Source organism: Hemitrygon akajei, chromosome 6 (assembly GCF_048418815.1).
Source record: "Hemitrygon akajei chromosome 6, sHemAka1.3, whole genome shotgun sequence".
NCBI lineage: Eukaryota > Metazoa > Chordata > Chondrichthyes > Myliobatiformes > Dasyatidae > Hemitrygon > Hemitrygon akajei.
Genome location: NC_133129.1, coordinates 172,143,166 through 172,160,432, shown reverse-complemented (window position 1 = coordinate 172,160,432; position 17,267 = coordinate 172,143,166). Strand labels below are relative to the sequence as shown.

The 17,267-nt window shown below is 44.7% G+C and overlaps 1 protein-coding gene across 3 annotated transcripts in view; it reads right to left on the bottom strand.

The window, feature by feature from the left end:
* The window catches only part of LOC140729696 (glutamine-dependent NAD(+) synthetase-like), a 76,975-nt gene extending 72,719 nt beyond the window's left edge, over positions 1-4,256 (bottom strand). Inside the window, exon 1 of one of the 3 annotated variants that reach the window (XM_073049775.1) lies at positions 4,145-4,256. In XM_073049775.1, coding sequence (XP_072905876.1) covers positions 4,145-4,193 — 49 coding nt within the window. In that variant the 5' untranslated portion in view covers positions 4,194-4,256. Of the gene's footprint in view, positions 1-1,512; positions 1,951-4,144 lie in introns of those variants that run through there. The other 2 variants (XM_073049774.1, XM_073049776.1) reach the window with 2 other exon arrangements.
* Positions 4,257-17,267: the final 13,011 nt, after the last annotated feature.

The following is a 17,267-nucleotide window of genomic DNA, read 5'->3' as shown; positions in this document are numbered from 1 at the left end:
ACATACCCTCTTCTCATTGTTACCATTGAGAAGGAGGTGCAGAAGCCCGAAGGCACACACTCAGCAATTCAAGAACAGCTTCTTCCCCTCTGCCATCCGATTTCTGAATGGACTTTGGAACCCATGAACACCATCTCACCATTTATTTATTTGTTTTTGCACAACTTATTTTAACTATTTAATATGCATATATACTTACTCCAATTCAGTTTTTTTCTATATTATAATCTATTGCATTGAACTGCTGCTGCAAAGTTAACAAATTTCACGACACTTCCTGGTGATATTAAACCTGATTCCGATTCCTTTTCCTCGTCTCTAATTATAACAACACAAAGAGGGCACATCCCTGGATAGTGGGGGTCTTTAATGATGGATTTACAAGCATATGAGTGAGGAAGAGTAGATCATTTTGCCCTCAGCCACCAATCTCCACCATTTAATAAGATCGTAGTTGTGCCGATTCTAACCTCAACGCAGCATTCACAGCTACACACGTCCACTGAATTACTTGCAAATGTATATCTATCTCTGCCTTAAAAATATTCGAAGGGGCTGGCTCAACCATCCTTATGAGGAAAAGAACTGCAAAGCCCTCAGAAATGAAATACCTCAGTGCCATAAAGCCAAGGCCCCTTATTTTTAAACAGTTACTCCTGCATGCAGATTCGCCCACAAAAAGCAATGTATGCAAATTCAGGTCCCCTTGAGATGTACACACTTACCAATCTGACCACCTGCATTACAATCCAAATACAGACAAAATTGCCAGGATTTGGCCTGTTACAGATTTCCAGTCAGAAAAAGGGCCCATCCTTCATGACCTGCTGCCTCCTTAGTACCAAGACAATTTTGGATCTTGCTTGCCAATACACCTTAGGCCTCCTGTACCTTTCGGACCTACCTATCTCCAAGGCCTTGTTCAAATGTGTTCCAACCAAAGAATAAACTGCTGGAGGAACTCAGAGGGTCAGGCAACATCTATGGAGGGAAATAGACCATCTTCATTCGGTAAATTGGTTTATTATCGTCACGTCTATGGAGGCACAGTGGAAAAGCTTGTTTTACACACTGCCTAATCAGATCGATTCATTGAGGTCGTATTTACGCAAACTTCTATCAAGTAGGGGTGCTACTGTGATTTCTTTGCACATTTAATTGCATTTACGTGCTGGGCCCAGAACAATGGAAGGAGAAGGACCAGGAGAAAGCCGTTGAAATTCCGGGAATTGATTTTTTAAAAATATCGATATTCCTCCAATAAATGTTGCTATTCCTACACAATAGAACTACCATAATTCAAAAAGCTAAAGTGTCAATTTGTGAATTCTGCGAGGGCGTGGTTGCTAATCTGGGGGCAGTGAGAATAAATTATAATCCTAAACAACCAACATAAACTGAAAAAAAAATAAATGTTTTGAGTTTAGAGAGTAAAAGGGTTCCGATGGAAACAACACGCAATTCCGAAGTGTTTACTTACAATGCTATCGATATTCTTCCAGTAAAACTTACTTTTCAAAATTCTTTGGAGATTTCCTTCAAAATCTAAAGCCCACTGGTTCAGTGCGCAAGTCGCCAATGTCACTTTACGGCCCAGCATTGTACAAAGAGAGCACTTACAGTAAATGCCGGTGATGTTGTTGTTGGGATGGATAACAGGAGTTAAGTCTGATTCCTATCTAACACTCCACGCTGCAAAAGATACTACAGTGTTGCCGCAGTTCCCTTCCGGGTCAGTTTCCCCTTGCGCAGCGGAGGACGGTGCATTTCAGCCGCGAACTGTCATTTCCAAACAGAACCGCTGGACAATGACTCTTTTATTAAGTATGCTCCCTTGCCCCGGGTTTGCATGGCCATCAGAGTGCGGATAGTGTGGAATTGATGATATTCGTTCAAAAGCCAGCTGCTACTTTGCGCATCTACCCCTACCCCCGGACGATGGTTGCGTTCAAATGCACGTCGGTCAGGAATTTTTCAAACTGAAGCCGCCTTTTCGGAAAATACCCCAGAAATAAAGGAAGCCCATTCATGTGGGAGGGAAGTATTAGATTATTTTTAATACACGAGTTTAATAGTTACAGACGAACTAATAATTTCGACTGACTCTTGCATATCAGCCAATCAGATAGAAGTGGATTTTCTTTGCTTTCCAATTGGTCTCAGAATACACGGGGATATGTGATTGGATATCTAATTTGTCCATTCACATATAGGGGGAGGAACAGACGTCATGTGACAAACACCTTACATCATCAGCCCGCTATTGGCTGAGACAGCTGTAATCAAATAAGAGTGATTTAAATTATATAATTGCTGATTATCTGTAAGCAAATTTTGTTAAAGTTCATACTCGTTCATAGCACAGTTTGGTTCACAGTGAGAACTGTGATCAAAATGAACCACAACTGGAGACAGAGACTATCACCCACAGCATTTCTGGAGGAGGACAGATACTGGGATGCCAGTGAATAAACGTGAATTTTCACCACCGGCTCCAATAGATTCCGGCTGGATTAAGATATAGCTCTGTTTTCTTAATTCGTTTCTCAATAATGTATTTTTTTCTGAAACACTTCCTGCATTCCCGAAACTCTTGCAATTTGATTTCCAAATGGACTTGTTTCCTGAGTAACAAACACAAAATGTTGGACAGACTCAGAAGGTCAGGCAACTTCTACGGAGAGGAATAAACAAAGGATATTTTGGGCCAAACCTCTTCTGCAAAGGAAGGGGTCAGAAAAGGGCAAAATAAGAAGAGTTGAGAGGAGGGAGAAGGAGTACAAGCTGGCAAGTGATAGGAGAAATCAGATGAGGGGGAGGGTAGGTGGGTGGTGGAGGGTTGGATGAAATGGGAAGCTGAGAGGAGATGGATAGAAGAGGTAACATGCCTGAAGAAGAAGGAATTTGATAGGTGAGGAAGCACCGGAGGAAGTGATCGGCGGGTGAGGAGGGGAAGGGATGAGAGTGTGATCAGAATGAGAGAGAAAAGGGAGGAGAGAGAAGTAACAGGAAGCTTGAGAAATAATGCTCATGCCATTAGGTTGAAAAGGCTATCTCTAAACAGAATATGAGGTGTTGCTCCTCCAACCTGAGAGTAGCCCCATTGTGGTAGTAGAAAAGGCCATGGATCGACAGGTAGGAGTGGGAATGGTAAGTAAAATTAGAATTGGTGGCGTCCAGGAAGGCCTGCCTTTTGTGGCAGACAAGAGCAACGGCCCTCTTTCCTGACCTTTTTTTAGTTTTCTCTCATTCTCACCCTCGCTTTGTGTTGATCTTTACCTCCATGACAGGTTTTTGGGCAGAAATGTTCCCATTCTACTTTCATGCTTCTTCACATCTGACTCATTAATTTTTCAATAACTTTAATCAAAAAAATTAACGATATAATATGTTAAAATAGAGCAGACGGTAAAATAGCCTGCACAGCAAGATTAACACAAATAACTTCAGCATGAGCCTTACTGGGGACTGATATCTACCCAGTGTCATAAAGAGACATTGCCTCTAACTTAACAGGCATCCAACAGCGGTCCGCCTCCAACTCCCCCTTCTCCTCCCTCTCCTCCTTCCTCTCCAACTCCTCCTTCCCCTCCAACTCCTCCCTCTCCTCCTTCCTCTCCAACTCCTCCTTCCCCTCCAACTCCCCCTTCCCCTCCAACTCCCATTTCCCTTCCCTCTCCCCATTCTCCTCCCTCTCCCCTTCCCCTCCCTCTCCTCCTTCCTCTCCAACTCCCCCTTCCCCTCCAACTCCCCCTTCCCTTCCCTCTCCCCCTTCCCCTCCAACTCCCCTTTCCCTTCCCTCACCCCATTCTCCTCCCTCTCCCCTTCCCCTCCCTCTCCACTGCATTAACCATTTCACACTATGTTGTTAATTAGCGGTACGTCTGACACCAGCTTCTCAGTACAAGCCCACCACATGTTTCTACAGCTTGTTTTATTTACAAAATAAACTTTGCTCATAATAAAAATTCATTTACAAGAACAAACTGTTCAATGCCTTTTCATGTTTTGCTAACAGGATCAATGCTTTCAGTCCTGTTCTATTACATTCATACAGATCAGTAACACTGCTGACAATCATGTGGCTCTCTGGGGAGATGTACTAACTACTACAATAAATGAGGGGCTTCCTCCCACAACCTACCCCTCCCTCTGCTGTAGGAGAAGAATCCTACACTGTGGTCCTTCCCCATTGAGCACCTGTGGAGGCTGTGCCAAGCCTCAGTACGTCAGTCAGCACGTACTCCTGCAGCCTCGATCCTGCCAGTCAGCAACACTCCTCCACTGACGTGTCGATGAGCTGGTAGGCTAACAAGATTCAGGCAGAGCAAAGAGCGTCTTTCACCAGGTTGGTGATCTGTCAGCAGTGCCCGAGTTTTATCTCCGTGTGTGTCTCTGGAAACAGCCCGAAGGTCAGAGAGTCCTCTGTCACACAGCTGAAAGGTTCATTTATTATCAAAGTATACAACTCTGAAATTCTTCAGTCCTCTGGGTAGCCATGAAACCAGGAAAGGCAACCCAAACCTCACCTCCCTGCAAAAAATTAAACAGGCACATCGAACTCCCCCCCCCCAAATCACTCCTCCCACACAAAAAAAATTACCAGGCACATCAACCACGCCCCCCAAATCCCTCCTCCTGCACTAAAAAACAAACAGAACAGATCAGGCACATTGACCCCAAATCCCTCCTCCTGCACTAAAAAACAAACAGAACAGATCAGGCACATCGACCCCAAATCCCTCCTCCTGCACTAAAAAACAAACAGAACAAATCAGGCACATTGACCCCAAATCCCTCCTCCTGCACTAAAAAACAAACAAAATAGATCAGGCACATCAGCCCCCTAAACCTCCCTCCCACACAAAAAAATGAGAAGATTGGGCGAAAAAACACAGAATATACAGTAAAAGCTATAAGATTGAGAAAAAAGAGTCTGTACCCTTAAGTCCACATCCAAAATGCAGAAAATCCTGGGCAACGTTCTCCAGGTGCGGTGACGGGCTCTCCAGTACAGTGTAACTGATCAGAAGGCAAGCAGCCGGCACTCACACTCTGCACTCGCTTCGATGCATCAGTCTCCCTCATCACTTTAATTGGTAAACTATGGAAGCTACAACCGGCGCAATGAAGCCAAACACCAGCTTGCACCCCGTCTTACAGTCTGCCTGCTACGAGGTTTGTGCACGCGCCCTCTGCCTCTCAGAATCTTCTCAAAGACCACAGAGTGCCGGAACACCCAAACGATCTCCAAACTTCACCACTCACCTTGATCTTTCAATCACCCTCACAGCTTTAATCGGTGAACAATGGAAGCTATAATCAGCAAAATGGGATGAAATATTGGCTCGTGTGCCGTCCTGCAGTCTTCTCACTATGAGGTTCACTCACACTGCCTCTGCCTACTCCCGGAATCCTCTCAGAGACTGCAGGGCGCTGAAGCACCCAAACAGCAAAACACAGGTTCCAGCAGTCCCAGAATCTCATTCAAGACTAGAAACAAACATAAAAGACATAAAAGAAGTGATAAAGATGGTTTCATGATCTATCCAGAAGAGATCGATCAAAGGAGCGTTGTATGCAGGCGCCATCTTGAGCGGAAGCTGCTCAGGATGAACTGCAACACAGGCCTTTCATCTTTCTCCACAACCATCTTTGCAAGTTCACAGCCCACAAAGAGGTCTCTTTCCCACCACAGTCATCCCGCAGGCAGTGGGCTGTGGGAATGAAGCCCTGGGCATTGAAGAAGAATCTGACGGGGAGGTTTGCTCTCACTGCCAGCCAGGCAAGGTCTTGCTGCCTGTTCGTGAGGCCTGTCAATGGGTCATTTGGCCACATGGCCTGCTCAGGAAACTACCCCACTGTTTCCATCGGGTCCTTTTCCTGGAGTGTTTGTAGCAAGTTCAGTGCTGGCCTCTGTCTGATAGATATGTGGTCATGGATAGTGGTCCACGAAGGACAGGCAGAGCAACAATGTCCTGCTGACTGGGATGTTGTGTGGCAACGGGGCCGAATCCATCCTTCACAACCCCAGGGGCAGATAGAACCTCAGCACATAGTGGTACAGCCTGATAGAGCCACACACAAAGGTGGTCATCAGGGTGAGGGCAACATTGGGTACATTTTTGTGACCTGTCTGACCCGCTCCATCTTTCCACGAAGGACAGGTAGTGCAACAATGTCCTGCTGATTCCCTCTCCAAACCCGTTTTTGGGCAGTATGTCCATCACATATGTGTGTGATATCCTTGTGGTGAACTACATAAACCTGTCCGGACACGCCCCCCCCCCCCCCCCCCACTGACTGCTCCTGTGGCTCCTCCCACTGACCCCGGTCTAAAGGCGATTGGGGCCTGAGCCCTGCCCTCGGTCTCCAGGATGTAGTATGGTGGTCAATTGCTGCTTGTTCTTTCTTCCAGTCAATAAAAGCCTATATCTCGCCTCACGTCTCAGAGAGTTATTGATGGTGCATCAATCCTGTCAATGGCTATCTCCTGGTCCAAGCTGACCAGGCAGGCATCCAGCCCCTGTCCTACCTGTAGGTGATAGTATCCCTCAGTAACACAAGGTTGTCAAAGGTCTTCAGGCCAGGTACAACACAGTTTTGGTTCAGGTGGATCACCTATCCTAGATCAGACTTGACCCTGTTGGTGTTGGCCTTGGATTAGATTTATAGTCTACGTTCAACAGTGAAGTGGGTCTCCAATTCCAGATGTAATTCCTTACCCCCTTATATTTGTAGATGAGCTTAATGGTGCCCTTCCTCATGGAGTCCAATATGCTGTCAGCTGGAAACGTAGCGCTGTTCAGGTCCACCCAGTTTCACGGAGCCAGTTACGACTCAGCTGGTAAGCTGTCACTTCCAGGAGAAAAGATGGAGCCAGTCAACTCCTTCAGGATCAGTGACTGGTCCAGACTCCCCTGCTTGTTGTCTCACACCTCCGTAATAGACAACAGGAAGTTCTCGGAGGCTCTGGAGTCTGTCACCTTTCGGTTATATAGGCTGGCATAGAAGTATCAGCAGATCCTCAAAATGTCCGTCTGTGAGGATGCCACTGAGCCGACATCTTCTTTAAGGTTGTGGATCACAGAGCTTGTGAACCTTTTGGAAGAAGAAACGTGAGTACATCTCTTCCTGTGAGTACAGCGCAGACCTTGGATCAGAGGAGATCTTGGAGAACTCAGTAGCAAAGTGTTCTGTTTGCCAGCCTTTCACTCATGTAACTCCTCCTTCACATCGACCCCTTTGACTGCAGAAGCAGTTGGTGCAACCTTGTCTCTGACCCTGCCTTACTTTCTGAACCCCTTTCTGGGTGAAAAATCTCGTGTTTCCTCTCCTGCTACCAATCTCACTTTTGCACACTCAAACATCCCCAGATGCACCACAGATGTCTTTGAATGGTAGCATCCTTCAGCTATCATAAGACAAGGACACATTTTCTGAGAGATTTCAATGAATCATTTATTTTTAACCCCTCTTCTATGAAGGATTCTTCAAAATTTGCAAGTTTGAAATATTAACAATATCATTTATCTCAAAATTTACATTTGTAATGTGAATATATGCCTCTGACCTGGATCTTTAATTTTCCCAGAAAATGGGGGCAAGATAAACAAATCGTGCCAATTCAATCTGAGATGCTAAATGGGATGACAGAAAGTCTTTGCACGAGTTTCAGCTCTGCTCTATTCAGCTCCCCTGAGCACTTGTTCCAAATTTGCTAATACAAATGCAAAATTTGAAGGGGATTGCAGAAAAGAATGAGGGGAATGCCGGAGTTAAGTATCTTTTCCAGAGAGTGTGGGTGCATGGAATGCCCTGCCAGAGGTGGCTGAAGAGGAAGATACGTTCAGGACATTTCAGAAACTCTTAGATAGACACATGGATGATAGAGAATTATGTAGGAGGAAAGGTTTAGATTGATCTTCAGTAGATAAAAAGGTTGGCCCAACATCATGGACCAAAGGGCCTGTACAGTGCTGTAATATTTTAAATGTCTAAAAATATATCAATCTAATAAGTTAATATGGAATTTGTCTTTCTTCAAAGGGTAGTAACAGTCTTCTCATTAGATCCCAGCCATGCTCCTCTTCTAAGTTGTCCCCTGGTTCCCAATTAAAAACATGAACTCAAACCTTTCCTTTAAGCTCCTTTGCTCAGTCACTGTTCCTAGTCTGTGTCATATTTCAGATAACCAACCATTCCTGTTTGGTATAATCAGATCTCCTGACCATAACTATCGTGTGTGTCCTATCTACTCTCATTTGAGTAAGCCATTGATGTTTATTCACATTGGGACAGGTTATGTGGTACTAGTCCATATACCCCATTCCACAATCGCTTGGGAAAAGTTTCTGGATATTTATTTGGTCCTTCTTCTCTGTTGTACACTGATGCTGACAGAATGGTCATCTGCAGGTAGTCTGGGGTTCCATCATACCTGTGATGTCCCACAGGCAGTATTGAGAAAAGTACAGAGTCTACACTTCAATCCATGCGGTGGTTGTTATAGATTCATGTGCAAAGGTGGTGATTGGATCCACCACAACATTATACATAGAATGTAGAACCATACAGGCCTTTCAGCCCAGGATGTTGTGCCAACCTTTTAACCTACTGTAAGATCAATCTAACCCTTTCCTCCCACATAGCCCTCCATTTTAATTTCATCCATGTACTTATCTAAGGGTCTCGTTCTTTTTAGGCCCATCACCTCTACTGGGACATAAGCCACCAGCAGCAGCTCCCGAGAGTATTCTGTCCTGGACCAGTCTTTCAAGTTGACCCCAGACGTATCCCATCTTATGTTTTCTATGTGAAGATCCTTTCTCTCCCAGGGATGAGGTCTTTGGAACTTCTGTTGGCATTTCTGTAGCCCTGGGTTTTATGGGATGGGGTTACTAGCCCCATGCCCAAACCTCCTCCTTTTGCAGTAGGGATCGGGATCGCCCATGGAAGAGTTAAGGGTCTCTTAAATGTCCCTAATTTTTCTGCCTCTACCACCACCCTGGTAGCATGTTCCACGCACTCACCACTCTGTGTAAAAAAAATTGCCTCTGATACCCCCCTCTATCTTTCTTCCAAACGCCATAAAGATATGCCCCCTCACTTTAGCTAACTCTGCCCTGGGAAAATGTCTCTGGCTATCCATTCTATCTATGCCTCTTATTATCTTGTACACCTCTACTAAGCCACCTCTCTTCCTCCTTCTCTCCAAAGAGAAAAGCCCTAGCTTGCTCAACCTGTCCTCATAAGATATGCTTTCAGATCCAGGCAGCATCCTGGTAAATCTCCTCTGCACCCTCTCTAAAGCTTCCGCATCCTTTCTATAGTTAGATGTTTCCCTTTATATGCCAGCTAAGTGGGTTATAATATAAGGCATGAATAAGGCAGAGACCTCAGCATTGCCAAATACCCTTCTCATCCATCCCATAACCTCCTTGATCACCTGCCATCAGGCAGAAGGTAGGGCAGTATACGAACAAGGACCCCAGGCTGAGAAACTTCTGAACACCCAGTACTGTACACACTATGACAGCACCAGTAGAACTGTACTATTGTATATTTAACCCTGTCTGTAGTGGTGGCGCAGTGACTTCAGATTGAGAGGTCCTGGGTTCAAATCCGGCCGGCTCCTCGTATGAGTTTCACCTGTGCTGGGTTGAGCATTGAGCTAGCAACTCGGCCTCGTAAAACAGACAAATGCTAAAGGAATAGCAAGGGTCTTGCCCAATGCACCACATGGTGCAGGGAGGATCTTTTTACTTTATATTTAACTATATGTAGTATATGCACTTTTATATCAACTTGTACAGCACATCTGCAGATGTTTTTCTGTTATATGTTAATACTATTCTATGTGTTGCATGTGATACAGGTACTGTGTTTTGCACCTTGGTCCCAGGGGAACATTGTTCCGTTTATCTCAAAGGGTTATTTATTATCAAAGCCTGAATCCAGCCAGCGTTAGTTATAAGGTTTATTGGGGTGTGTAACGAAGGGCTTGTAGGGGTATGTGCACCATTATAAGGTTTAGGGTTAGCGGAAGGGTTGTGGTGTAATTATGTGGACAGTGGGAAAATTATCTTTATTGTGCTTCTTGATCTCATTGCCGGATTCACTTGCACTTGATCCTCCTATTTCAATCTCGCCCATGACTTTCATCAACACCACTTGGCTTAATTAACCTGTTGTGCACTGGGACACTTCATCAGTAAGGTAACCTGGGGCCTTCGGGTGTTTTGGGTCTTTAAACACTAGACGCCTCACCCAGGCCATCCAGCCAGGGTTGATCAAGCCCAGCTCATATTTTCCCCATGGACTATGATATTGAAAGCCATGTCATTTCGAGGGTTAAGGTACTTTAGACTTATTTCATTTTATTTTGACCATTTGGGGAATAGAATGTTTTGAGGCTGAGTTAGAAACAAAAACATAGAAATATAGAAAATCTACACCACATTACAGACCCTTCGGCCCACAATGTTGTGCCAACTATGTAACCTACTCTAGAAGCTGCCTAAAATTTCCCTACCACATGGCCTTCTATTTTTTTAAGCTCCATGTACCTATCTAAGAGAATCTTAAAATACCCTATTGTATCAACCTCTACACCTTCGCTGGCATTTATTAGGCTTCATCTCACAGTAAGATGTAACTTCCTTACTTTAAGGGTACACTGATCTTTACTTTGCATCTGGGTGTGTGGGGACCCCATGGGTTAAATTAACAGGATTTACTGGAGATTCAGTGTCACTCAACCCTTTGAACTTAGCGGTGAGTTGTTTTCTGTGATCCCCGCTTGGACTTCACTTTCTGGTTCCTTTTTGCCTTCTTGACTTTTTTTTATTGGCACTTCGTGGACTGGGAAAATGAAAAGCATGTCACTGTTTTGTTCATGCGAGCGGTGGGAAAATCATTAGATTAGATTCAACTTTATTGTCATTGTGCCGATTACAGATACAAAGCCAAATAAAATGCAGTTAGCATCTAACCAGAAATGCAGAGAATAATGTTATTTATAAAATAACTGCGAATAAAAAGTAAGTGCTACAGCACGCAAATATAAAAGTACTGAGACAGTACAATATGGGTGCAATACTGCTTAGCACTGTGATGTGAGGTTCAGCAGGGTCACAGCCTCAGGGAAGAAGCTCTTCCTGTGCCTGCTGGTGCAGGAGCAGAGGCTCCTGTAGCGCCTACCGGATGGGAGGAGAGTAAAAAGTCCATGGTTAGGGTGAGATGCATCCTTGATAATGCTTTTCACCCTGCCCAGGCATCCATCTTGTGCTTTTTGATCTCGTCATGTGACATTCTGTGTCACGCAACCCTACCACTTATATCTGGCCCAAACCTTCATTAACCAGGTCCAATACTTGGCTTTATTGGGATCTTCCTCCTCCGTAAGCAAATTTTAAGATTTATGGTTATGAATATGCTAAGATAATGGGATTATATGGATACCTGCTTTGATAATAAATGAACCTTTGAATCTTTATCTGTAGACGTGTTGCAGTTGAATGATTATAAACTTGTACTTGATATAAAGATCTGTCTAAATTGGGGTTTGTCAGCTCAGGTTGTTAATATAGGGCAAGCATGAAGCAAGTGTTTCCCTTGCAGTTTCAGGAGTGGCTCACACATCATAACCTTCATAATGGTATACATGAGTTTCATCAACTAAATCTTCTCAATTATTCTGCCAGTTCTCATCTTGCTCAATATTTCAGCCCCTAGAGACATGATTATGTCTCCTTGGGCTGAAAACTGTGTATGTGATTTAATTATTTCCAGTTGACATATAGCATGATCAGCTGAACAATAATCTCAGTCAGTGAGGGTACTTTACAAAGGAGACAGGGCGGCCGGCAGATTAAAACACAGCTACTCTGATTTCATAAGGTGATACTTGGCCTTTTGCAGGCCGTTCCCTCAGGCTCACTGAGGCTGCACTTATCTTGTACACTTAAGTTCCGAAACTTACATATACATCTAGGGAAGTGTATGATTGTGCACTTTGGTAGAAGGAATAAATTGTAAATTAGTTTCTAAGTGGGGAGCAAATTCAGAAATCGGAGTTTCAAAGGGACTTGGGAGTCCTCATGTAGGATTCCCGAAAGATGAATCTGCAGGTTGAGTTGGTAGTAAGGAAGGCAAATATAATGTTAGCATTAACTTCCAAATGGCTAGAATATAAAAGAAGGATGTAATGCTAAGGTTTTATTAGGCATTGGTTAGATTGCATTTGGCGTACTATGTGCAGGTATTGGGGCCTATATCTAAAGAAGAATGCGATGGAAGAGAATCCAGAGGAGGTTCATGAGAATGATCTCAGAAATGATAATGTCTGAAGAGAATTTGATTGGCTTTGAGCATGTACTTGTTGGAATTTAAAAGAATGAGGGTGGGTTGTAGGTCTCATTGAAACTTACCAAATATTGAAGGAACAACACACACAAAATGCTGGTAGAACACAGCAGGCCAGGCAGCATCGATAGGGAGAAGCACTGTCGACGTTTCGGGCCGAGACCCTTCGTCAGGACTAACCGAAAGGAAAGATAGTAAGAGATTTGAAAGTAGTGGGGGAAGGGGGAAGGGGGAAATGCGAAATGATAGGAGAAGACCGGAGGGGGTGGGATGAAGCTAAGAGCTGGAAAGGTGATTGGCGAAAGTGATACAGAGCTGGAGAAGGGAAAGGATCATGGGATGGGAGGCTTCAGGAGAAAGAAGTGGGGGGGGGAGCACCAGAGGGAGATGGAGAACAGGCAAACAACTAAATATGTCAGGGATGGGGTAAGAAGGGGAGGAGGGGCATTAACGGAAGTTAGAGAAGTCAATGTTCAAATATTGAAGGGTCTTGATAGAGAGTCTAGGACAAGTGAACACAACTCACAACAGAAGGGCATCCTTCAGGACAGACCTGAAGAAGAACTTCTTTACCCAGAGGATGGTGAGTCTGAGGAATTGATTGCCACAGATGGTTGTGGAGGCAAAGTTATTGGGTGTATTTAAAGCAGAAGTCAATAAATTCTTGATTAGTAAGGAGCGCGAAGTGCAGAAACAAATATCACTGTGATGATTGTACACTCTAGTATCAAGTTTTTGGTGACAATAAAGTATTTGTATTTGTATGTAAAAAGTTACAGGGAGAAGGCAGGAGAATGCTTTTAGAGAGAAAATAAATCAGTCATGATCAAATGGAGGAGCAGACTTGATGGACAAATGGCCTCATTCTTGTTTGTTACGGTCTTATGGAACATCTGAACAGCGTTGAGCATCTCACCATTTTGCACTCTCTTACCATCGATTCCAGAAGTCAAAAAGTCAAAGATACCCACTCACTGAGTCCAGAGGGAATTTCAAGCACCCATTGTTATACTAATCCTATCCTAACCCATTGGCTTCTGCCCACAATCCCACCGACTCCCATCCCACCTCAGGTTCCGCCAGTCACCTACACACTAAGGACAAATTACGCAGGACAATTAGCTACTGATTTGGGATGTGGAAAACAGCCAGAGGCAAAAACACAGCGGAGACCATGCAAGGTTCCCACAGACGGCCATGCAGGCCTGATGGGGGATGGAGAGGCAGTTCTTCCTCCGGGTCTTCCAGTTTCCGCCAACGTGCTGGGGTGGGAGAGGCCCCTGCAGACCAGCTCTCCTTTTGGAACTGCTCTCTAGTGTTCAGCCCCTGGACAACAAGCTGGACTGCGATCGCCTGCAGCTGCAAGAGATATTGCTGCATGTTTGTTGCAGAAACGTGAGTCCAGAACATCCCGTGCAACATCAATGTTCAGGCCATGTCACACAGGGATTTGTGCTAATATTTTTTGTGACTGTAGTTTTTCTTAAACAAAATCAGCTTTATTCATAATGTAAACAAGAATAAACTATTCAAAGCCTTTTCATTTTTTACATACATCCTTGTTCAATGCTTTCCAGACTGTTCTATTACAATCATGCACACTCATGTGGCACTCTGGGGTGGTATACTAACTACTACAATAATTGAGGGGCTTCCTCCTCCCACCCCCCGCAACTTACCCCTCCCTCTCCAGTAGGAGAAGAACCTTACACTGTTGTCCTTCCCCACTGAGCCCTTGCCATGACTGCGCCAAGCTCCAGTGCGTCCCTCAGCACGTACTCCTCCAGCCTGGGATGTGCCAGTCGGCAGCGTTCCACCGTCTCAATGTGCTGGCGGACCAACAAGTTGCCGGCGGACCAAAGGGCGTCTTTCACCGAGTTGCTGATCCGCCAGCGGCACTTAATGTTTGCCTCTGTGTGTGTCCCTGGGAACAGACTGTGGATCAGTGAGTCCTCTGCCACGTAGCTGCTCAGGATGAAACGTGACACAGGCCCTTTCAATTTGTTGCAGACCCTCTCTGCAAACCCACAGAGTGCAAAGAGGTGAGCTACCATCATTCACACTTCAGTCATCCCACGGGTAGCAGACTGTGGGAGTAATGTTCCGGGCATGCAGGAATGATCTGACTGGTGAGGTCTTGGGACATTGTGTAGCAATGGGGCCAGACCCATCTTTTGTAATACCAGTAGGTGTCAACATGCCTGTTCTGTTTTTGTTTGGTTTTTTTTATGCAGAGGGAGGGATTTGGGTGCCTATTCTCTTTCTGACTGGTATTTTTGTGCAGGAAGGGGGAAGTTGGGGGATGATTGCTGCCTTTCTTTTCTTTCTCAGTTTCATGGCTACCCAGAGAAGAAGAATTTCAGGGTTGTATACTTCGATGATAAATGAAATGAATGAATGAATAAATGAGGTGGAACCTCAGCACATAGTAGTACTTGGCACTCACATATTTTAGGTTTCACACGCAACCTGATAAAGCCACACACAAAAGCAGTCATCAGGGTGAAGGTGACATTGGGTACATTTTTGCCCCTATTTTCTAGGGACTTTTGCAGAGTGACCCATCTGACCTGCTCCATCCTGGATCCCCCGGTGAAGCCGAAGAAAGCTTGGGTGATTCCCAAGCTGGAGGAGCGGTGGGGGGGTGGGGGGCCCACCACCGCACCAAGTATGGTCTTATGGTGTAAGTACAGCAGCCCTGAGAACACTCACAGGTTGATGACAAGGCCCTTCCCAGCTGTCAAAAGGGAGCGCCCCCCCCCCCCCCCCAGAGTCTCAATTTCTGTTTTACCTTCCCATTCCATTCCAGCCAATTCTTTTTACATGCCTCGGCCCCTTCGAATTAAATTCCCACCACTTTCATGTCATCGGACCTGATGGTGAAGGGGACACCGGATCAACTGGGCCATTTGGCAAAAGACCGTCAGATGAAGTGAGAGACTAAAGTCAATGTAAGATGTGTTCATCCAGGTTTAACGATATCAGGAGCTGTCAGTCCCATACCCCTCTACACCTGAGGGGCAGTTTAGGGCTGATAACTATGCATCAGTGAAATAGTAAATGAAAAGTGATGCACTGGCAGCCAGTAGTCCAACCGCAGTAAGACAAAGATGGACAAAATAGGTTAGACCTGAAGAAGGCAACCAAGTTCAAGTTTAATTGTCATTTATCTATATGTACTTCTACTGTAATTCACAGTTTTTATTATCATGTATTGCAATGTATTGTTGCCCTGTAACAACAAATTTCATGACGTAGGCCAGTGATATTAAAATAGATTCTGGTTCTGTTTCTGATCAATGAAAGGACACACCAACTTGGGTGTTCAATCAATGTGCAAAAGACAACAGAGAGTGTAAATACAGAAAGAAAGAAGAAGAATAAATAAATGATCAATAGATATTGAGAATATGAAATGAAGAGATCTTGAACGTGAGTCAATTGGTTGTAGGAACTTTTCAATAATAAGGCAAGCTGAGTGAAGTTATCCACTTTGGCTCAAGAGCCTGATGGCTGAGGGTTCGTAACTGTTCCTGAACCTCATGACGTGTGTTCTGAGGCTCCAGGATCTTCTTCCTGAAGGCAGCAGTGAGAAGAGAGCATGAACTGGGTGGTGGGGGTCCCTGACGATGGATGCTGCTTTCCTACAACAGATTTTGTGTAAATGTCCATCATGGTGGAGAGGGGTTTACCTGTGATGGACTGGGTTGTATCCTCTACCTTCTGCAGGATTTTCCATTCAAGGGCATTGCTGTTCCCATACCAGGCTGTGATGCAGCGGGTTAATATTCTCTCCCCTACTTATAGAGGTTTGTCAAAGTTTTAAATGTCATGCCAATTCTTAGCGAACTTCAAAGGAAGTGAAGGCACTGCAGTGGTTTGTTCATAATTGCACTCACATACTGGGCCCAGGACAGGCCCTTTGAAATAATAATACTGAAAAATCTGAAGTTGCAAACCCTCTCCACCTCTGATCCTTCAATGAGGACTGGCTCATGGACTTCTGGTTTCCTTCTCCTGAAGTCAATGACCAGCTCCTTGGACTTTCCGACATTGAGTAGGAGGTTGTTGTTAAGGCATCACTCAGCCAAATTTTCAATCTCCCTCCTATATGCTGATTCATAACCACCTTTGATTCAGCCTATGACAGTGGTGTCATCAGCAAACTTGAATATCAAGTCAAGTCAAGTCAAGTTGCTTTTTATTGTCATTTCAACCATAAACTGCTGGTACAGTACACAGTAAAAACGAAACAACGTTCCTCCAGGACCATGGTGCTACATGAAACAACACAAAACTACACTAGACTACAGACCTACACAGGACTACATAAAGTGCAGAAAACAGTGCAGGGCGGTACATCAATTAATTAATAATAAATAAGACAATAGGCACCACTCAAACAGCCCTCACTGGATCTGTGCTTAGCCACACAGTCATAATTGTAAAGTGGGTGGAGCAGGGGGCTAAGCACACAACCTGTGCACCTGTGCTGATGGAGATCGTGGAGGAAATGTTACCAAGAAGAACTGATTGGGCTTTGCAAGTGAGGTAGTCAAGGATCCAATTGGACAAGAGGTATTGAGGTCAAGGTCTTGGAGCTTATTGATTAGTTTTGAGGGGATGATGGTATTAAATGCTGAGTTGTCGTCCTCTGGGCAGCCTTCATTTGGTTAGCCTTCCAACTCGATGGCATGAACATCGATTTACCTAATCTTCTCTTCTCTCTGTTTACATTCCCCTTCCTGTTACCCTCTCACCCCTTCTCTTCTCCTCACTTGTCATCACTTCTGTCTGGTTCCTTTACTTCCATGATCCACTCTGCTCTTCAATGTTCTCTCTGAGGTGTACATGTGTGTGTACATACTCATCTTTTGCTACTAGCACACAAAGGAATTTAA